The sequence below is a fragment of the Miniopterus natalensis genome, chromosome 9, assembly GCF_054644295.1.
Source record: "Miniopterus natalensis isolate mMinNat1 chromosome 9, mMinNat1.hap1, whole genome shotgun sequence".
Taxonomy (NCBI): Eukaryota; Metazoa; Chordata; class Mammalia; order Chiroptera; family Miniopteridae; genus Miniopterus; species Miniopterus natalensis.
The window spans coordinates 8,698,672-8,721,279 of NC_142089.1; the positions used below are offsets into that span (position 1 = coordinate 8,698,672).

Genomic DNA, 22,608 nt, shown 5'->3' on the forward strand with positions numbered 1-22,608 from the left:
GCTCAGACGTGCAAAACATCACGCGGCACCGGGCAGGAACCGGCAGACCTGGAATTTAACAGCAGCTTCCAGCAGCTTTGCCATTCGCTAGCCGAGGTCACTCCTCTGCGCCTCAGTATCTCTAAATTGAAGAGAAGAGGAATGTAAATGGATTATCGACAAAGGTTTTGAATGAGGGAGGGAGGCTCTTGTGACAAAAGGGATTGCTTAGGAGAAACCTGCAGATATTCAAATATTTACTGAGTGTTGGGCTCTGGGAATAGGACTGTGAACAAGACAGAGCTCTGCACTCTGGACACCCCCCTCCACCCCCACCCATGCCTACCAGGGGCAGGGCACAGCCTGGGAGAGCTGGGGAGGAACCTTTTACTGGAACAAACACGGGCTCAGGAGCTGGCCTGTCCCAGATTAGACTGCTAGCTCTCAAATCAGCAAATCTCCCCATGTGACCAAGTTACCCAGCCTCGCAGACGCTCCATCTTCCGCAGGAAGATCCTCATTCCTCTTCCCAGGGATTGTTGGATTAAATAAAATAAAACAACACTTGTAACCATCTGGCAGGGCGCTCAGTAGATGCTAGTGTCCCCCTGCTAAGAGGTGTGTTAGGCTCCGTTCCTCGCCCCCGCCCCTCCCCCACCCCTCACCTGCCAGGAAAGAGAACAGGTTCCTGGCTTTCATTTTAGTGAGAAAAAGGGTGGAAATGCATATATGCCCGCTGAGCGACCATGCCCAGTAACAAAAGGCCCTCCAGCGTGGGTGAGGTACGGTTGGGTCCGGGCTCGGGGCTGCGCTGTCGCCGCCCCGCCCCCGGGGGTTCGGGGCTGCCGTCCTGAGCGCCCCGCGCCGCGGGGCGGCTCCTGCTCTGCCCCGGAACCGCCCTCCCGCCCCGCTGGGCCCGCGACCGCAGGTGCGCCTGTCCCTTTAAGCGGCGCAACTCCTGTTGCAATCGCCGCCAGGGGGACCGGTCCTTTCCGGAGGGCGGAGCCTGCGCTTGTTGCAGCGACCAATTGCAGCGCGGCATTTTCCGCGGGAGATCCGAATTTCGCGGCACGCAGTTTGGCGCTAAAAAAAAAAAAAAAAAAAAAAAGAAAGAAAAAAAAGGAGGCAGAGAAAAGCTCGGGGACTACGGAGTGAGGCAAGAAGGAGTCCGTGCCGTCGGTCCCCCTCCCCCGTCCGAGCGCCTCGCGTCCGGGTCCAGCCCCGCGGGCACGCCAGAGACCCCTCCCCAGAGCCGCAGGACCCCAGGCGCCCAGGCCCTCAGGGGCGCGGCGCCGGCCCGGGTCGCCGCAGCCCTCGGGGCGGGGCGGCCCCTGGCTGCGCGGCCGCCGCAGTCGCAGCCGCGGTGCGGTCTCCTAGCCGGGATCTCCAAGCGCCGCTCCGCTGGGCCGCGGGCCAGGAGGGGAGGGTCCGGCCTTGCCCCGCAGGCGTCCATTGGCGGCTTCCCCTGGCCTCCGCACCATGCCGCGGGCCGTGTGAGCCGCCGCCGGCTCCGCAGCGCGCCGGTGCCCGCGGGCGCGCCAGGGGAGGGGGCGCCGCGCTCGCCATGCTGCGAGGGCCCGGGGCCCAGGCGCCGGCCTCCGGGCCGCCCCTGAAGGCGCTGCCCGCGGTGAGCCCCACCGAACTGTGGGCGCCTGGCCTCGGCAGCCCCCAGCTCTGCCCGGTCACCACCACCTACTACACCTCGCTGTACCCGCAGGCTGTGCCTCCCGCTGCGGTGTCCCGCACCTGCCTCGACGCCACCCCCCACGGACCGGAGGGCCAAGCTGTGCGGTGCGTGCCGGCTGGCCGGCTGCCGGTAATTCTGGGGACCCCTTCCACCCCCACTCCACCTCTTCCCCCTATGCTTTCGGGGTGTGGGAAAGGAGGGAGGGGCGCCTGGGATCCAGTTTGAGTGAAGCAGGTAGAGTTTGGGGAGGAAGCAGGGGAGCTTTCAGTTTCCAGAATAATCCAATACCCCCAATGGAGAAGAGCCCTTCATTTTCAGACTTGGGATGAAATAAACTCATCCATTGGAATGGAGTGGAATGAACCTGAACTGGGAGTGTGGAGACCCAACCCACTATCCCTAGGGCACCCTGTGTAACCTTGGGGAAGTTCAGGGAGCCAACTTTGCTGTCATTCATTCATTCTTCATTCATTGTTTGGCCCAGTAACCGGTACTGGGCACCTGCTATTGTGCTGGCACAGAGCTAGGCCTGCAGATACTGTAGGGACTTTAAAGTGTGTGTGTGTGTGTGTGTGTGTGTGTGTGTGTGTGTGTGTGTGTTGGGGGTGAGGGGGTGGGGTCTTTCAGGTCCAGTATGGCTTGGACAGACTCCAAATTTTCCATCCAGCCAACTCTCTCCCAATTATTTGCCTTGGGCCCTCCCCCAGGCCCAGTCTTCCCTCCCAGCCAGCCAGTAGCAGGTGCAAGTTGGGGGCAGCTCCCTGTTCCCTCCTCAAGCCCCCAATCCTGCTGCCAGGGAGGGCTCAAAGTGTGGTGGCACTACAGGGTGTGTTTTGTAGGAGCGGAATTCCTGGATGGAGTCCATGTGAATCTAAACAACCATAGGGTGAGGGTGGAGTGGGAAAAGCCCTAGGGGAATGGGGGTGGTGGTTGGAGAGCCTGGTTTCTGGTCTTAATTTCCACCAATTCGCTGTGTGTCCTTGGACAAGTCTGGGCTTCAGTTTTATTTTCTTGAAAATGTGTGTGTGCACTGGAGTAGCTGTGGGGCTAACTCAACTCAGGTCACTTCCAGCTCCAGGGCCCGGGTTTTGGAAGCAGGCTCCAGGAAGAGGTGTTGTAGGTTTCTTAGTTGTGAGTGAATAACTTCAGGTACAGGAACAAGGTCACGCCCTTCAGAGGCATCTGGTCAGACCTGTGTCAGCAGGCACAGACCCCCAGCCATTTCTGGGTGCAGGTAGAGCCCCAACTCCCTGCTACCAGAATCGTGCTTTGCCCATATTCAAGGCTTTGACCTTTCCAGAGCCCCTTCCTGCATATCATTTCCAACTTGGAAGGAGAGCTGCTCCCATTTTACAGGTCAAGCAGCCAAGGATAACTAGAACTGGGTATCTATCTTGTGTTCAGCATTTTACAGCCAAAAACAGTTTTGAACCCTGTGAAGTAGATGGCATTAATAGCTCCATGTCGCAGGGGAGAACTGAGGCTCAGAGAGAGGATGTCACCTGTCCAAGGCCATGTAGGGAGACGTATGACCCACAGGCAGGTGATCATTAGTCTCTTCTCTGCAGCCTTGACCTTCCCCAGTATGGCTTAGCTTGGGAGCTGGGCACTCCCCAGGGCTGGGCTCAGTGGCTGGCCCTGGTTCCTCTGGCCAGCTGCTTTCAGGCACCCAGGCGGAGTTTCAGCAACAGCTGTGGTTTTGAACTGCTGCCCTCCCAGAGGAGCCAAGTGCATCTGTTTGTACCTCCCCCCCAGAGGGGCTCAGTAATCACAGCAAGAATGGCTCTCTTTTTCTGAAAGCCTGTTGTGTGCCAGGCACTGCTTGTCACTCTTCATTGGTTATCTTGGTCAAGATTCCTGGGATGAGGCATCTTACAGATGAGGAAACTGAGCAGAGATGTGAAGTTACTTGTCTGAGAGCCAAGAGGTGGGAGAGTCTCCTTGCATCATACCACCCTAAAGGCCTACCAGGCCCAGAGTCCCTCTCCTGTCAGTCCTCAGATGCATGGTGCCCCCAGCCCTGTTTGCAGGCCTTGGCCCCCTGCTTACTCATTTTACTAGGGTGTGACCTGGAGCAGCTCCAAACCCAACCCTGGGTGTGGCCACTTGCTTTGTGGCCTGGCTGCAAAGTGCAGGGTGAGCAGGATTTGTCAGTGAGCTGCTGTTTAAAGGGACCTCAGGCACTGCCCAGGGATGGCAACCAAGTTCAATGGCAGAATGAGGGCCAGAGCCCAGGCTTCTGTACTCCCTGTGGAGTGCTTTTTCCACCACTCTCTGGAGAAGGCTTGGGATGATTATCTGTTGAGTCCCTAACCAGCCTGGCACACTGCACCATTGTCTTTCATACCTGCAGGAATCTGTGAAGAGGGTGGGATTCTGCACTGCTCCCCCTTCCTTTTAATGTCGCTATGTTTTCCAAATTTCCTCTGAGAATCATGAAAGAAAATCTTAATGAACAACCCTACAAGGTGGGTCGGTTGAGGAAATGTGGGCTTAGAGGGGTGAGGTAGTGGATCCCAAGCTGGGATCTGGAAGTGAGGCTCCCCACCAAGGCCTTACACTTGCTCCTGCCCCCATTATCTCACCTAGGACTTGGGCCTAGGAGAGGCCTGGCTCTACTCCCTGTGTGACCTTGGGCGAGTCACTTCCCCTCCAAGCCCCAGTTTCCTCACCTTGCTGCCTGTAGAGGGGTAGTGTCTGGTGGGCTCTGGCCTCCTCTGGGGCAGCCTAAGAAAGGAGCTCTGCTCATCTCCCTTGGGGTTGGCTGGGTGGCTTGGAATCTTAACCTGGCCTTTAAGAAACAGCCAATGGGGCTACCTAAGAGGGTGCAGGATAGATCCAAGCTGGCCCCTGGGTGTGGTCCCAGACTTTTGCTCTTGGCACATCCCTGTCTTTTCAGTGTACCTCTGAACTTTCCCCCTCCTGGTGCCCCTGGGGCTTTAGTGATAACAGCTCCCCTGTGTGAGCAAAGTGCTTTGTTGACTGTCTCACTAAATCCTCAGCAGAGGCCTAGCAGCTTATTCCCATTCTACAGGTGGGACTCAAGAAGTCAACTGCCTGGGCCAGTTCACCCAGCTAAGAAGTGGGGTGGGAGAGCTAGATGGAACCCAGGTGGGTCTGACTCCAAGGCTTGTGCTCAGCCTCTCCTTGGTCCTCACGTCCTGGGCTTGTCCTCTGCTACTTGTGTTCTGCAGGCTCAGGCATGAGCTGACCTTTCTCTGGGCAGTGCACAAAGGTGTCAGATGTCCTTGGGTGAGGGACACTTTGCTGCTTGGGGACTGTGAGAGTGCAGGATAAGGGCGAGAGAGAGTGAACAAAAGGGAGAGGGCTGGTGTGTGTGTGTGTGTGTGTGTGTGTGTGTGTGTGTGTGTGTGTGTGTGTGTGTGTGTCAAGTAAAGTGATGGGAACAGATGGGTATAGCTAGGCCTTGGCCCAAATTCCAGCGGATTCTGAGGGAATGTGTGTGGATGGAGCTGAGGCAGGCTGGTACATGGCTTTGGAATCAGACCTGGGTTCACACTCTGGCTCTGCCCTTTGTCTGTGTGACCCTGGGCACATGGCTTAACCTCTCTGAGCCTCTACTTCTCTGCCAAGAGAGATTGCCAATACTGATGTTGCAGGACTGATGAACACATGATAGGCCCAGCACAGGTACTCTGTTCAGGTCGTCCCTTCCTTCTCTCCAGTCTGCAGGTAGTGAGGTTCTTCCTGGTACATTCTATGAATTCAGCAGGGGCTGGCTTCTGTCGGGTAGGGGAGGTCATTGGGGTTGGGGAGATTCTGGGTTGCCCTACCTCTGTCTCAGATAGAACTCAGCCTGACTTCCCTTCTGTTCTCTGCCCTTGGCATTCTTTTTGAAGGATTGGATGAAGGATTCTGGGATCAATAACTTTGATCTGGATTGATAAAGGCCTTGGAGCTCACCAAGTCTCAGTTACTTGAGCCGTAAAATGGGGGTTAGTGGTGTTGGGAAGATTCGGTGAGGTGATGAATGTTGGGGCATGGACCAGGGCATGTGGATGATCTTGGTGAACGACTGGGCCATTTTCTAGAGACAAGATGGGGCCAGAGCAGGTCGCCTTCCCTGGAATCTAGGATATGATCAGCTGGGAGGTTAGAAAAGGAATATTCCAGAGAAACTTAAAGAGGAATGAGCAGACAGGCATTTGCATTATGTCCAGGTCTGAGTAGGTATGGAGGAGAGAAATATCATATTTAGGCTGCTCAGATCAATTCAGGAAGACTTCCTGGGGGGGGGTGCAGAGGGGACCGTAGAGCAAGAAGAATTGTCATCACTTCCCACACCTGTCAGCCCAGCTGTGCTCAGCAGCGGTTAGAAGCATCAGCCCTGCCGAGCATGACCTCACCGCCAAAGGTTAAAATAGGCCTCTCTGTCCCAACCAGGGTAAGGCTGACTGGGGGAGGGGGAGAGGAAGAAAATAGACTCAGCAACCCCCAGAAGAGTGTGTCAAGAAAGAGGCTGAGATTGGGTTTTAGAGAAAGGACTGCGTTTCCTGAGCATCTAATGCATGCTGAGCCACTTTCTGGCTGAGCACTTTCTGCCCCATTTTACCGAAGAGGAAACTGAGGCTCCTAGAAGTGGAGCATTTCCCCAAATCACACAGTGAGCTGGGAGGTGCAAGCCCAGGTCCCTGACCCCAGTGCTGCAGTGCCCCAGTGCCCTAGCCCTGCCCCTGCCCAACCCTAACTAGGAGAGAGGCCCCTTCCGGGCCAGTGCAGCTTCTGGTCCTAATGGGGCGGGTGGCACTGGGGTGTAGAGGAGCAGATGGGTCTGTGGTTTGATTTCCCCAGCAGGTGTTTCCCAAGCTTGGCGGGAACAGGGAGGGGGAGCAGGGGGACCTCAGCTGCTTGTCCTTAAGACAGGGGAAGGATTCATTGTCTGTCCCTCTCCACAAAGAAAGAATGGCAAATGGAGTCTATTCAGGAGGCTCTGGGGCCCTTGAGCTGGAGCCCAAACATGGGGGTGGGGGATGTTTGCACTGCTTCCCAATGTGGGCACCTCCCTGAGGTGTGGCACCGATCCAGGAAGTCCCCTGGGCCTGGGCGGATGCCCGGCTCCACCCTGATAAGGGCCAGCTGTGGGGCTGTGATGGGCACCCAGTCTGGCTGGGCCAGCTGCTTCGGGGGGGGGGGGGGGGCTCTCCCCAGTCTGATGTGGTTTAGGCCCCACCCACTCCTTCCTGCATCATCCTCTGTACATGGAGGGGAGGGGGCAAATGTAGAAGTGACCTTGTGGCCTGTTACTAAGGAACTCTGAGCTCTTGGCCGGACTGGCTTTGGTAGGATCTCAAATGCCTGGGCCTCAGAGGATGGGAGTATTGTGTGCCTCTCAGAAAATAGGACTTCCTTCCCCTCACAGGTCACTTTTCAGGTCATTGATATTTCCTTACCAAGTATAGTGATGTTTCACCAGGACTAGTGGTAAACTGAGGCAGGAAGTGTCTGCTGGTGGCCTCAGTGCTTTGGCTCTACATTGGGGAAAGGCTGAAGGACAAATGATTCTCAAACTCTGCCTCTCTCTCCAAGGCCAAAAGGAAGCTGGACCTGGAGGGGATCGGGAGGCCTGCGATCCTGGGATTCCAGACTCCCAAGGGGAAGTACATTAGAGTGGATGGCTTCCCCAGCCCTAAAAGTAAGTTGTGCTGATGGGGCATCTGGGGACGGACTCAGGAGACTGGGGGTGGGGTGGGCAGGGGCAGAGGGCAGCAGCCCTACCCAAATCATCAGGAGTAATATTTGTAACACACTTCCTGGTGTATAAAACAGTTTCCTGTATGTTCCCTCTGGATCCTGCCAGGTAGGCAGGATTACCCCTCTTTTACTGATGAAGCAACTTGGGACTCAGAGCTTGAGTGTCTTGCCCAAGGTCACTCTGCTGGTAAGTGGAGTCCAGACTACAACCTAGTCTTGTATTGCTTCTCTCACACTATACCCTGCTCCTGGATTCTAAATGTGATGACCAACGATTTGTTTGGGAACTTACTATTTTTGTTCAACCTGGCCTTTTCTAAAGAGAGAATCCAGTGCAGAGAGGAGCAGAGTCTTCCTCCCACATTCAGACAGAGAGCTAAATAAGGGATTCAGGGAAGTGAAGCTTGGGTCAATCCAGCCCATGCTACCTCAGAGTTTTTTAAGATTCAGAGGCTGCCCAGGTAGTGACTCCCTAAAACTAAGGTGGAGGGATTTTCTGCCTCGATATTTGCAATTAATATTCTGGTTAGAGTGGGATTCAGCACCTGTGATAGGGAGGAAGACTAATTTTGGGGGGTCAGAGGCCTAATGAAGAAGGTATGTGACTGGGTGGGAAGCATGAGGGTCAGGCATTTGGGGACCCTGGCAGGGCTGTGGCCATTCCTCTTCTGTAAACCCTAGTTGTCTCATCTGTAAAACGAGGTACAGCTAGATCAGGAATAGCATGAAAGTTTCCTTTCCAATTGATTGGTGGAAGCTGTCCAGAGCTCTTTATCAAAGGGTACTAAGTGCAGTTATCAATTAGTAATGTCTGCCATGGGTGCAAAAATTGAAAAAACAGCCAGTGTGCCAAATACTTGTCATCTGTATGTTAAGGGTTCTTAAAGTCTCCTTCTTGAGGAATCTGAGACTCTTTAAAACTCAGTTTCCTGAACTAGTTTGGACATTAACTTGCTCTATGACTTGCAAGTGACTTGATTGCAAAAGTTCTCTTGTGGTTTAAGATGTTGCAGCTGAGATGTGGTCTTGTGACATCAACTTCATTAAGAAAGGGACCTTTTCATGAACCTGTCCCATTTGATATTATAGGATTCATCTCAGATAACCTTGGGCTGCATATAGAAAGAAAAGGCAAGTCTATAAGAATGTTCTCAAATCCAAGCTCATCATTCCCTCCCTAATCTAATTCCAAATTCCTGACGTAACTGGCAGGATAGGGTAATGGTTAAGAAGGAAGACTTGGAGCCAGACTGCTTGGATTTTAATTCCAGCTTTGCCACTTTCTAGCCGAGTGAGCTGAGCAAGTTACTTAACCTGTCTGTGCCTCAGTATTCTCATTTATAAAATGGGGATGGTTATACACCAAATTTATAGAATGCTGTAAGGATTAAATGTGTTGTATATGGAAAGTGCTTAGAACAGTGACCTACATTCAGTAAGTATTTGCTGGTGTTTTGTTGTTGTTTTTTAAATATATCTTTATTGATTTCTGAGAGGGAGAGGGAGAGAGAGAGAGAAACATCAATGATGAGAGTCATTAATCGGCTGCCTCCTGCATTCCCCAGACTGGGGATCAGGCCCGCAACCCAGGCATGTGCCCTGACCAGTAATCAAACCGCGATCTCCTGGATTCTAGGTCGATGCTCAACCTCTGAGCCATGCCTGGCCAGATGCTCTTGTTGTTGTTGATGGTGGTGATATGGCGGCCCTAAACTGTGGTGGAAAGGTCCTCTGAACCAGGAATTAGGACACTGGTTTCCAGCCCTGACATTGCCCTTGACTGTGAGACCTTAAGCAAATCACTTGCCCTCTCTAGGTATCAGGCTCCCTGTTTGGACAATAGTAGTGAATGACCCCCTGCCTCACAGTGCTCTGTAACTGGAAAGTGGGTGCCCATGTGAAGGGTGGTACTGAATGGGTCCAGGACAATGGAGGATGCTCCTTAGTCTGGCCTCTCAGCAGTGACTGGGTCCCTTTCCTCCTCAGCACCCAAGTCCCCTGGGGAGAAGACTCGGTATGACACATCACTGGGGCTGCTCACCAAGAAGTTCATTTACCTCCTGAGTGAGTCCAAGGATGGGGTCCTGGACTTGAATTGGGCTGCTGAGGTGCTGGACGTGCAGAAGCGGCGCATCTATGACATCACCAACGTGCTGGAGGGCATCCAGCTCATCCGCAAGAAGGCCAAGAACAACATCCAGTGGGTGTGAGTGCCAGGGCTGGGGCTGGTGACACCCATGGGTGCACATGCTGGCGGTGGAGCCAGGAGCGAGGGCTGAGAGCAGCATCCAATAGGCACACGTGCTAGGGCCGGAGCCAGTGTATCTAACACGATCTCCTGGACCCTAGGGCGGTGCTCAGAGCGCTGCGGAAGAGCAGGTGTATATGGAGGAGCAATAGTAGGAGGGCAGGGCAGGGGCAGGGTGGGGAATGCTTTCTAGTATGTGTAAAGCCAAAGAGGACTGCATCCTCGAGTCAGGGATCCCAAGATTTCCCTCTTCTAGTTTAGGGAAGTCCCCTGGGAGCTGAGAAGTAATAACCCAGACTCCTTCCAGCTCAGAGATATGAGTGCTCCAGGCTCCTCTCCTCACTTCTACAAAGTCTTAAAGAGCAGCCCTGCAGCCCCTGGCATGAACCCTAAGATAACCCAAGCAGGGGGTCAGGACTGAGGTCATTCTAGCTCCCTGCCATTTGGGGGAGGCTGGGACAGGGTGGACAGAGTTGAAAGCCCGCCACAAGTGGGGTCATGCCCTGATTTGTTTCTTTTCCCTAGCGCAACCCCCCAAACCTCAATGTTCAGTTCCTGGCAGCTCCCTGGAAGCTAGACAGGACTGCTGATTTGCACAACCCAGGAGCACCCTTGGGGACCATGTGAATGGCCTCATCCTGGGGTGTTACATCGTCTGTGCAGCTCTGCACAGCAGTCCTTGGGTTGGGGTCCCTGGTTGTGGACCAAGACTGACGCTGAAGGGCTGCTCTGTTACAGGGGCAGGGGAGCTTTTGAAGACCCCACCCGGCCTGGGAAGCAGCAGCAGCTGGGGCAGGAGCTGAAGGAGCTGATGAGTACAGAGCAGGCCTTGGACCAGCTCATCCAGAGCTGCTCTCAGAACTTCAAGCACCTGACCGAGGACAAAGCCAACAAGAAATATCCTCTTTGGATGGGAGGTTGTCAGGGAGCTGGGGCCTGCTTCTTGCTCATATCTACCCAGAGTTGATACAGTGCCTCCCTCAGGGTCTGGCACATCTGCATATCTGCTTTATCCTTTCTGGGGGGCTATCCCTCCTGACTCTATTGAAGTTACTTTCTCATAGTAGAAGCAAGACAAGTACATTTCTTTAAACCTGCAAAGTGGAGAAAAGAGGAATAGCTGCTACCATAACATAGCCATTGTCCTTTAACCATACACAGACTATTATTTAAATATAGCCTATGACTGCTGTACGTAACATTTTACATCCTGCTTTTCTCCGCTTTGCATATTACCAAAGACAGTTACGTGGTTACAAATCCTTCCCCACTGTTTGGTTGAGCCATATGAAATGGTTGATATTGAACCTTTTTTTAAAAATATCTTTTTATTGATTTGAGAGAGAGGAAGGGAGAGAGAGATGAGAGACAATCATTGACCTACTGCCTCCCACACGCCCCCTACTGGGGATCAAGCCCACAACCCGGGCATGAGCCCCTACCAGGAATCGAACCCTGACCTCCATGTTCATGGGTTGACGCTCACCCATTGAGCCACACTGGCCGGGCCTTGAACCATTTTTTATCTATAAAAACAGCAATCTCATGTGGTTTACTTAATATTTAAAATAGTTTGAGAATGTCGTACTCAGACTACACTCCGGTTTGTTGATAAGGCCTGAAATCAACATTTAGATCTGTTCTGGATTTCTGCTTTTATGAAGTGACACAACAATGAATCCCTTCGTATATAGAACATTTTCCTATGTTTTAACTTATTTCCCTAGGTCTTAAGATTAAAATGATCAGATCACAGAGCATAGACTTTGCTAAGGTTTTTCATATATTTTTTCCAAATAGTTTCATCATCTAATTGGTTTTGAGATAGGACCTTGTATTTTTAGAAGGATGCTAGGCATTGTGAGAAATTTAAAGAAATAAGACATGTCTTCCTTACTGAAAATCAGCAAGTGCAATAAAGACAGAATTACAAACAAAAAAAGAGACATGTCTTCCTGTCTTCTCTAGTTTGAGAAATGAAGCCTTTTATGTAAATTCTGATAAAAGGCAGCATTAAAAAAATGATTTATATCCTCATTTGCTTTCTAAAGGGATCCAAAGTAGCTTATGATATTAAAAGGACAGGTTGCAGTTTGGGGTTATTTCTAAGCTAAATAAGCAGTGAGAAGAAATGTTCAGAGGCCTGGGAGAGGTGGGTTGGATCCATGTTTGGAGGGCTGGGGGTGTGAATTCTGACTTTCCTTGACTTTCCTGCCCCCTACACTGGCCTATGTGACTTACCAGGACATCCGTGCTATTGGCACCTTTAAGGAGCAGACAGTGATTGCTGTCAAGGCTCCTCCGCAGACAAGACTGGAAGTGCCCGACAAGAGCGAGGTGAGAGGGGAAGTATTTGGTGGAGAGCAGGGTTAGGAGGGTCCCGGGCAGCTCTGCAGGCTCTGTCCCCAGCACTGTCCAGCTCCAAGCTACCCCAGTTCATGCTGGTGCCCACAGCAAGATTGATGGTCTCTGACTTGGGGCAGAAATGACAAGCTGGAAAGGGTAACAGATTCTGACCTGAGGAAAACCTCTGTTTCTGGTTTCTTTCTGCATCCCACCAGCCCCTGCATTCCTGCACACATTCATGTGTGTGCCCACACACAGCAGTGTTAGTGCTCACAACAATACTTTCATGTCGACCATGCTGTCCTGGATTAAAGATCAAAATTCTTCTTTTTTAGATTGATTTTAGAGAGAGAGGAAGGGAGAGAGAATCAAAGATCGGCTGCCTCCTGCACTCCCATTACTGGGTGGGTATTGAGCCCGCAACCCGGGCATGTGCCCTGACGCGGAATCAAACTGGTGACCTCTCGGCACTCAGGGCGTTGCTCAATCAACTGAGCCACACCAGCTAGGGCCAAGGCCAAAATTAACACTCCCTGTGAGGCTTTCTGTGCTCTGACCTCTCCAATCTCCTCTCCCATGCTTCTCTTCTTCTCTGTCTTTGCTTTAGCCACAGACCTACCTACAGTTTCCCCGCCACACTAAGTTTGTCTCCAGTACAGGACCTTCACACATGCTGTTCCCTCCAGCTGAAATGCTCTTCCCTCTCTCTGCCTGGTTTACTGCTATTGATCTTATAGAACATCACTTCCACAAGGAAGCCTTCCCTGATCACCCCCAGGCTTCATAACCACCTGTGCTTTCCCACCACACTTAGCCTCCATTCGCCGGAGTATTTGGTGCTTATGTGACGTTATTCTGCTTTGTCCATTAGAGTGCAGACTCCACAAAAGTATGTCCTCTCATGTGGTACCCGCAACCCAGAGCAGCATTAAGGCTCAAGAAATAATTTGTTTAATGGAATAACAGTAAGATAAATAAGGCCCTACCCCCACCACCTTGGGGGAGCTCCGAGCTGAGAGGGGAAAAGACCCAAGCCAGCAGTGATGCTGTGCTTTGCGGGCGGGGAGGAAGGCGGGTTGGAGGAAGCACCCGAAAATGGTGACAGTTAAACTAGGTCCTAAAGAATGAATAGGGTTTTGTTTTTAAATTAAGTCTTATTTATTCACATGTAGTTGTACACAATATTGTGTTAGTTTCAAGTGTACAGTATAATGACTTGGCAATTATATACCTTACAGTGTGATCACCACACTACGCTGCTGGTGTGTGGTAGATAGAGGCAGGGGTGGGAAAGCCAAGAATCAGGACTCGTGGTTACAAGCACCAGAAAGGCCCAGGGGGAACATGAGGGTCGCAGGCAGGGCTGGACGCGGGGGCTCACGTTATGGCCAAGTTCACCGCGCTCTCCATCTCTCACTGTGCCCTTCTCTGTGCTGACTCTGTTCCCAGGCGGGCTCTCCCCTGTGGCAAAGATAGCTTTCATGACCCCAGCTCAGCAACCCCAACGGGAGGGGAGCTTCCATTTCCAGGTCCTGGGCCTGATGCTGGTTGGACCAACCCAAGTTATGTGCCACCCTGCACCAGTCACCGTCACTCTGACTCTCTCAACTCGCATCCCAGGCTCACCCAGTGGAGCTGGGGGAGAATGCCGCCTCCCCTCCCAATTACATGACTTGAGAGAGGGGCAAGACTGATTTCCCAAAGGAAAATCCAGGCATCCTCCCTAAAAGAAGGGGCCTGGGGCCAGACAGACAGACAGACAGAGCAGCAGATGTTCACCACAGGCCAGACGGAGCAAGCCCGAGTGCCCAGCACAGGAGTTGAGCTTGTTCTCATGAGTGGTGGAAGCCACGTGTGTCCGTCCATATGCACTGATCCATGAGTAAGTGTGCAGCTGCCCAGAGCCATGACCTGGCTTCTCTTCCTTCTCCAGGAGAACCTGCAGATACATCTGAAGAGCACGCAGGGGCCCATCGAAGTCTACCTGTGCCCGGAGGAGATGCAGGAACCAGACAGCCCTGCCAAGGAGCCCGTCCCCTCCACGTCCACCCTCAGCCCCACTCCTGACTCTGCCCAGCCCAGCAGCAGCACCAACCCTGGGATCCTGGAACCCACGGCATCCCCAGGTAGGGCCCTCTGTCCAGAGGGACAGGAGGTGGGGCGTGCAGCTGGCCTTAGTTTCCTCTTTCATGTCAACATCTGTTGGGTAGTGGCCGGAGGTCTGGTCCTGCCTTGTGCGTGCGCGTTGCTCTCTGCGCTCTAAAGCACGCGCATTCCTCGTCTCATTGGCAGGCAGATCCTGCTTCAGGGAGGGGGAGCCAAGGGGCTTGGATTTGAATCCCAGCTCTTCTACTTACCAGCTCTGTGACCTTGGATAAGTTATTTAACCTCTCTTTGCCTCAGTTTCCTCATCTGTAAGTTGGGCCTAGTTGTTAATAGTTTCTACTTCCTAGGTTGTTGTGAGAATTAAGTGAGTTTAATACAAGTAAAGCACTTAGAACTGTGCCTAGCAATAAATGTTAGCTGTTATTGTCATTATTACTGCCACGGCCATCACTGCTGCTGTGACAGCTACTAACAGCAAAGCTCCTGGCTCTCTATAAGCCCACAGTAAATGGAAACTATACGTTTTCTGGGGAAGGCTCAACACTTTCTTGGTCAATAATAACAGATTTTTTGAACCATGACCATACCAGGTACACCCATTTTCACATTACTTTTCACAGCAGTTCTTGAGGTAAGTTTTATTACTCCCAGTTTACAGATAATAAACTGAGGCAGAGAGGTGATGTGACTTGCCCCAGGTCTCCGAGCTGGGAGACAACAGAGTTGTGTCTTGAAGCTTAGTGTCTACATCCTAGCCCAAGTGCTGTCTCGAGGCACAGAACAAATCGGGGCAGGGGATCCTGGCTCAGCCTTGGCTGGGAGGTGGCCGGCACAGCTGAAAGCTGCTACACTCAGCAGCTAGAATGAGGCAGCTGCCAGGGAGTAAAGAGGTTGGAGAGGTCCCCAAGGGCTTCCCAGGGAGGGCAGGAGCCCGGAAAGAGTAGAAATGGGAACCTGTGAAGGCCCCTCTACTGGAATGGTTTTTGCCCTTTCCTGGGATCACGCATCAGGTCAGACTGGCAGGATTCTTCAAGGCTGTGTAGGCTGGTGATCCACCTTTTGTGTTCTTAGCAGCAGAATTTCCCTAAGTAGAGCCCTAGTGTTTAAACAAATGCAAAGCGAGAACTGATCTGATAGAAGAGACATGTTTGGGAGGGTCTATAGAACACAGGTTGGATTCCATGTCTTTATTTAACTCAAGGATTGATAAACTATTGTCTGCAAGTCAAATGTGGCCTGTTTTTATATAGTTCATGAGCTAAGAATTGTTTCAATTTTGTTAAAGAGTTGTAAGGGAAAAAAGAAAACAAAGTGACTGTGACAGAGACTGTAAGTTTCCTACAAAACATAAAATACTATCAGCCCTTTACAGAAGTTTGCTGACCCCTGATCTAACTCAACCCTTCAGTTTTCATATGAACACAACAAGCTCAGGGAAGACAAGTGACTTCCCTAAGGTCACACAGCAAGTTGGTGATAGAACTTGGGCAACAACCCAGACTCCCAACTCTTCTCTAGTGATCTCTCCCGTGTCCTGGCCTGGTCGGGGGACCAGGGCTTCTCCCTTCACCAGCCATCTGTCCCTCAGGGCACCTCCCAGTGCCTATCTCCAACTCCAGACCTGTGCCCCGCCCTGTTCTCCCTCCTGCTTCGTCTGCCTTCTCACTCCACTGTCAACAAGTACACTGTTGTCTAAAGTTACAACTACTTTCACTTCAGTTGTCCTCTGAGACCTTGGGCACAGGGGAGGGGGGGAATTACGAAGTAAGCAAGGGCAAGGTTTTTGCTTCAGTTGTATAGCTTAAGAGGCTGAGGCTCGAAAGGAGTAGAGGCTTATAAAGAGCAGTTGGTGGTGGGACCAGCCCAGAAGCCGGCTCTGTCTACCTTTGCTATGTGGCCCCTTAGTGTTATCCCTGCTGAAGAGAGCAGAGGGATCTTTCTGGATGGTGTACGCACATGCACACACTCCATGTTCTGGCCTGAAGCAGGGTCATTGTGAGGCCTGAGTGCCTGGGGTCTCGCCCACAGAGGAGGACACTGTGGTCTTGGGCCCAGGTTCAGGCTCTAGTTTGGCATCCCAGGGGAATCGCTAATCCATTTGGGGCCTCAGATTCTGTCATCTGTAATGAAAGGGGTTTGAACGGGAGTCATCTCTAATATCCTTCCAGGCTCTGATGTTCTGAGCTAAACCTAAATGTGGCTGATGGCACAGGAGTTAAAATTGGGAGACTCGGGTTTGAGTCTGTACCTTACCTCCTGTGACTTGGTGACAGTGGGCAAGTCGCTTTAACCTCTCTGAGCCTCTGTTCCCACATCTCTAAAATGAGGACACTGGAAACTCCCTCATGATCATTGGGTGGGTTACAGTGTGCATGTGATTTTTCTTTTTTTAAATTATCTTTATTGTTGAAAGTATTACAGATGTCCCCTTTTGGAATGTGATTTTTTAAAAAGCTGATGTGAGCCCTGGCCAGTGTTGCTCAGTTGTTTGGGTGTCGTCCTGTGCACCAAAATGCTGCCAGTTAGATTCCCCGTCAGGGCTCATGCCCAGCTTGCAGGCTCGATCCCTGGTGTGGGGCATGCAGGAGGCAGGCGATCGATGTTAAGCTCTCACATTGATGTTTCTCTCTCTCTCTCCCTCTCTCTTGCTCTAAAAATTCAATAAACTATTCTTTAAAAGTTTTTTTAAAACAAAATAAAAGAGTAAAAAGCTATGCGAACTGAGCACCTACTGTGTGCGGTTTGGGAGATACGGAAGTGAATACGAGCCATTCAGAGTGAGGTGAAGGCACAGATGTGACAAAGAGTAATTCTCTTCCGGATCTGATAAAGCCCGAGAGGGAGCAAGGTCCTGCCGGTAGCAGAGGCTCTCACACGTGTTACCCCAGCTACTGCTTCCAGCAACTCACTGAGGTGGATCCTTATTTTTTCTTGTGATAAAACTGAGGTGCCGGGTCCTACAGCTGGTGATGTGGGGTCTGAGCCCAAGTCCTTCCCAGTCCCGAACCAGGCCTCTTACTATAATACCTGCAGGCTCCTGCAACGAGATAAACAAACATTTGGGGTTGGTTTTATTTTTCATTTTAATACATTTAATTGACCTCTTTGAGCCTCAGTTTCCTCATCTGTAAGTAGGGGTAACAACATTGACACTTGAGTGTACTAGGAGGTGAAATGTGCCTCTGCCTGAGAGCAGAGCTGGGCCCAGCGAGCCCTCGGGAAATGGGAGCCTTTGTAGTTATTGACAAGGGGCAGCGTGCAGACCTGATCCGGGGCTTCTGCACACCAGCCGTTCTTTACCTGCACTTACCACCTAATCCTCTCAGCAACCCTCTGAAGTTGGTACAGTCATCCCCGTTTTAGAGGTGAGGAAACACAGGCTCATAAACGTAAAGTCACTTGCCCACAGTCACGCAGCTAGTGAGGCCAAGGAGTCAGTGTTCCAAGCAATGCTTGGTTGGGCTTTAAGGAATGACCCAAACGGTGAGATTCTAGGCATTGGGATATATTTGGCAGTGGGTTTCTGTATTTCTGTGCCCTACTCCACATCTCTGTATAGGAAATCACCTTCTTTCCTCTACATGGAGTTGAACTTGGTGTCTGAAGAGTAGCTGATGGCCAGTGCGCTAGAGCAGTTGAGGGTGAGATGTGGGAGGGCGGTAGGCAGGGGCCAGATCATGCAGAACCTTCTCAGCCCTGGTAGGAACTTGCATTTTATTTTAAGTTCTCTTTATATCAGAGCATAGACTGCAAGGGGCAAGAGTCGAAGCAAGGTGACTGCCAGGAGGCTCCTGCAGTGGCCCTGGCAAGAGAGGAAGGGGCTGGGACAGGGATCGAAGCAGTGGAACTGAAGAGAAATGGACAGCCTGGGGAATTCGTGCGGTTGTGGAGACGAACTTGCTGCTGGATCGGATGCAGGGGAAGTGGCAGGATTACAGGATCCTTGGGCCTTTTGGCCTGGGCGAATGAGTGGGTGGTGGTTCGTTCATTGTGAGTGAGCACAGGCAACTCGAGGAATTTTACTCTGAAGGGGAGTGGTAACATGGGCTGGTAACGGGAGAGTCATGAGGTCAGAGACGGATGCTTTTTTTGATGTTGATTTTTAGAAAAAGAGAGAGAAACATCGATTTGTTGTTCCACTCATTTATGCATTCATTGGTTGACTCTTGCATGTGCCCTAGCTGGGGACAGAACCCACAACCTTGGCATATTGGAACAATGCTCTAACCAACTGAGCTATTCAGCCAGGGCGAGAGGGTGCCTTTTTTTTTTCTTTACTCTTCACCCTAGGATATTTTTTTCCCATTGCTTGTCAGAGATCGTGGAAGGGAGAGAGAGAGAGAAACACGGATGCGAGAGATACATCAATTGGTTGCCTCCAGGGCGCCCTCACCAGGGCCAGGGATCGAGCCTACTTGAGTATATGTGCCCTTGGCTGGAATCGAGCCTGGGACCCCTCAGTCCTTGGGTCGACACTCTAGCCACTGAGCCAAACCGGCTAGGTAATGGGAGGATGCTTTTTTAAATACAGGAGTTATTGGAGTATGTCTCTGTGTTGATGGGAATGATCTAGAAGAGTGAGAGAAATTGATGATGCAGGGGGGAAAAAAAGATTTCCGGGACAAGCGCCTTGATGGTGAAGGAGGGTGGGTTTTGGGAGCAGGAGACCCCAGCCACTGTGAGACAAGAGAGGATAGTGCAGGAGAGTGAGGGCAGGTGTTAGAGCTGGTGCCGGGAAAGGGAGGGTAACCCTGTGCCACTGGGTGTGGGGCAGGGTGGGAGAGCAGAGAAGGGTACTCAGTCACCCAGAGAACCGGAAGGCTGTTCTTGTGCTCCGAGGTCTGACCAGAGGCTCTGGCACCCGGGCCAGTCATAACCCTTGTCTTTTTGTCTCCAGCGCCACTGCTGACTTCCCAGCAGGTCCTGCTGCCACCAGCATCCCTTGTCCCCCTGGAGGCCACTGACAGCATGCTGGAACTGCCACACCCTCTTCTGCAGCAGACCGAGGACCAGTTCCTGTCCCCAACCCTGACAGACAGCTCCCCTCTGATCAGTTTCTCTCCGCCCTTGGACCAGGATGACTACCTGTGGGGCCTGGATGGGGGCGAAGGCATCAGTGACCTCTTTGACTCCTATGACTTTGGGGACCTGCTGATTAATTGAGTCACCCTGCCTGCCCCCAGCAGCTCTGCCACTGTCTCTACCTCCTCACAGACAGACTGACAGGCCCTCTGCCTGCACGGGGACATTGGACACAAGATGCTACCCTTGGGGTACGGGGGTCTCCTCTCCTTCCTGCTCCCCCTTCCTGCCAGCCGAAGCTGTCAGGGGGGTTTGTGGAGGGTATGGGTGAGGATCATATCAGGGTTTGGGTCCTGTCTTTCGTAGTGGAAGCTGGGCCTGGGAAGGCCCATTTAGCCTTCTGACCTCTAACATGAAGGGCCACAGATGAGATGACCAGGTCCAGGGAAAGGCCCTGCCACTGCCTTTTGAGGGGTAAATTGAACCCTCAATTTATTGAAGAGCACTTACTGCATTGGTATTTATTTCAGGTTGAGTTTTGTTTGTATGTTTTCCCTGAGTTTTAGCAGGGACATTGTTCTAGATCTAATAAGACTTCTCAGACAGGCCCAGCACTGTCTGCTGTCCAAGGGCAGCCCTGGGCTTCCAGGGACCCAAGGCCAGCCCCCTGATTTTCCCACCACGGTGGGGACAGGGTCTCTGAGGGGCCATCCAGTCTGCTGGCCAGATCACTGCACTTCGGCTCCTAGTTCTAGTAAGCGGTAGCTGAGGCCCCAGCCCTGGCTTCCTGGTCTCTGTTCTCCAGATGGTTCCAGGGAGCCATCCCAGCGCAGGTGAACTGAAACTCCTGAGGAAACAGAACCAACCAGTTCAGGAGCCTCCCTCCCTGTGGAATTCCTTATTTCCCTCCCTTAGAATGTAAAAGATGATCCTTCAGGGAGACCCGGACGCCCCTGAGGAAGCAGGGACAGGAGAGTGGGGGCGGCTGCAGTGGCTGCCCCGGGCACCTCTCCGTTTTTGCCTCTTGCTGGGATGGGCTGTTTCACACTGAGGACCTGGGAGGCGGAGGCGGACGCCAGTGCACCGTGGAGAGGGTGAGATTAAACAGGAAACTGCCAGCACTCACCCCCTTCTGTAGCCACCGGTATCCTCCCCCTTTCTGGAAGGATGTTTTTTTTGCTTTGTTTGTTGAAGGGGTGATTCTTTAAGGACATCCTCCCCCCAGCTCTCACAGACTCCCAGGGACAGAGGTGACCAGGGCTTGATGGCATGTTGACTCCTTTTGTCACAAGAATGCAGGAGAGGTGGCAGAGAGGGGTCTTCACTGCACATCAGACCTGGGCAGCTAATGGAGAGATGGGCTCATGTTACCTCTTCAGACCTGGGGTTCTGAGAAGGTCTTTTGGCCTCACCCTGCCCCCCCCAGAGGTTTGACCATCCCCCATTGTCCCTGTAGTGGGGGGTGGGATGGACAGTCAGCTCTCCTCTCCCACCCAGCCTGGGGTTGGAGTGCTCTGGGCTGAACCAAGGCTGTACCTTCTAGACATAGACAGCCAGGGGCAGTGGTCTGAGAGGCCCACTACCCACCTACCCTCAGGGAGCTAGGTCTCCTTAGAGGCTCAGCTGGGCAGCACTTTTCTTTTTTTTAAGTTTGTAGCATTAAGTTGTTTTAAAATATGAATTTGGCCTTGTGGGATTGCTCTTGAGCTGACCAATGGGTATCTGAAGTTTTGGAGGTGGGCTTCTTTGGGGCTGGGGTCCAATGTGAGCTAATGCCCAGCTGATGACAGTTGTGCCTTGCCATTTGCAGGTCAAAGATGCCCAGTTCTATAAACAGGGCTAATTTTGTACGATTTACAGAAGTGCTTTTGGTCTTCCCTCCTCCACAGCTCCACAGGGCTCTCATCAAAAGCCTATTTTGAAGCCCAGCATGCCCAGGGCCAAGGGCCCACTTTGGCCCGTGCGGGCAGGCGGGGCCGCATGGAGGGTTTGGGCATGTGGGGCTGGAGGTGGCGATGCTGTTCGGGGTTCTTTGCTAGGCTGCTGTCAGCCACTCGCCATCTCTGAGGATGGCGATGTTTGCCTTCCATGCCTTGGGCTCTCTCTAGAGCAGGGGTGGGGAAACATTTTTCTGCCAAGGGCCATTTGGGTCTTTATAGCATCATTCGCAGGTCAGACAAAAAATTATCAACTGGAAAATCAGCCTGCTGTATTTGGTCGAACGTTTAATTAACTCGCTCCTAACGTGATGGCTGGAACTGCCTCTCTTTGGTGAGGCCTTGCCAGGGCCACACGTTCCCCGCCCCTGCTCTATAGCTTTCTCCTAGAATTAAATCAGAGAAAAGGAAGAAGAGACCCGCAGGACCCGCCGGGAATGAGTTTCATGGTGAAGTCTGGCCAGAATTCAAGTTCATTCTCCAAAGCCCCAGCCATAGGGGTGAACTGGGGCTGCCCCGTGGGCCCATGGCCTATATTCTGAGCAGTTGCTCCTGCCCCCTCCTGTGTTGTTCCCTGCCCGGCCCAGAGGCTGGACCACCCAGGCGAAGCCTCAGGCTCAGGGTAGGAAACAAGTTCAAGCCTCTTTCTTACCAGTGACACTTGGAAACCTCCCAAGTTCACACAAGTGCTTTAAGAGCGCATTTTGAGAGGTATTCCCTTTAGAGGCCAGGTAAGCTTTAAAACTAGGGCAGAAAAAAAAACCAGTTTCTTTCTAAGGTATATTATTTCTGCCAGGAAATTCCCCAGCCCCACTGTCAGCTCCTAAGTCACCTGTATCCCCAGGGACATCAAAGGCTCTGGGCTCCGGGGAACCCAGTAGTATTAAATTGTTGAGTAGAGTCTAAGAGATTTCTGAAAACCAGGGACATGCTCCCACGTCCCTTCCCGTTGAAAGTGTCAGCTAGACCAGGGCGGTGTCCCTTCACTGCAGCGATGGGGAAGCTCCTGAAGCTGGCTCTAAGATAGTTTGGGCTTTACTTTTTCTTTCCAAGTGTTCTCAGCATCAGTTCTGCACAGTGTTTAGAGATTTTAGTGACAGAGTTTGGATGTTCTGTGTCCAAGCCTTGTGTGGTTTATGCATCTGAAGTGAAAGCCTTTGGGGGTTGTTTGCAAGCAGCTTTCTGGTTCTCATTGTGTCCTGAGTCCCCACCTCATCCCGGTACCCTGTTCTCCCATGAGGACCCTCAGTAACCAGAAGCCGGGCCAGCCTGGGTGAGTGAAGGAGCCTGGTATGTGGCACGTGTATCTCGAGGGGGAGCAAATCCGAGGGAACCTGGTCTCTGTGCTGGGACTCTGTATGGGTCACTTACTCCGGCCTGGTTTCACCCTGGGTCCTACTTTGATGAGCACCATGTAAACCTCCTTGTGTTGTGATCATCAGGCATTAAACAGCAACTCTGGGCACCTTGTCTCTGTTGTGCTTTCTGAAGATCATTACCAGGGGGGATCTGGTCCTCCCAGGTCGGGCATGGAGACTATCCTAACCAACTGGCTGATTTCTTCCCAGAAA

General features: G+C 52.2%; 1 protein-coding gene across 1 annotated transcript; it reads left to right on the forward strand.

The window, feature by feature from the left end:
- The first annotated feature begins 1,543 nt into the window (after positions 1-1,543).
- E2F2 (E2F transcription factor 2) lies at positions 1,544-22,502 on the forward strand. Its single transcript, XM_016214540.2, has 7 exons — positions 1,544-1,795; positions 7,214-7,319; positions 9,365-9,584; positions 10,365-10,523; positions 11,849-11,963; positions 13,906-14,098; positions 18,976-22,502. Exons 1-7 carry the CDS (start codon positions 1,544-1,546, stop codon positions 19,239-19,241), a joined length of 1,311 nt encoding a protein of 436 aa, XP_016070026.2. The 3' UTR covers positions 19,242-22,502.
- The last annotated feature ends 106 nt before the right edge of the window (positions 22,503-22,608 follow it).

Bases quoted from the DNA above. Each gene is read 5' to 3' on its own strand.
- E2F2 (XM_016214540.2), top strand. From the start codon at position 1,544: ATGCTGCGAGGGCCCGGGGCCCAGGCGCCGGCCTCCGGGCCGCCCCTG. The intron at 7,320-9,364 runs GTAAGTTGTGCT...TTTCCTCCTCAG, and splicing joins TGGCTTCCCCAGCCCTAAAA to CACCCAAGTCCCCTGGGGAG. The intron at 14,099-18,975 runs GTAGGGCCCTCT...TTTTGTCTCCAG, and splicing joins GGAACCCACGGCATCCCCAG to CGCCACTGCTGACTTCCCAG.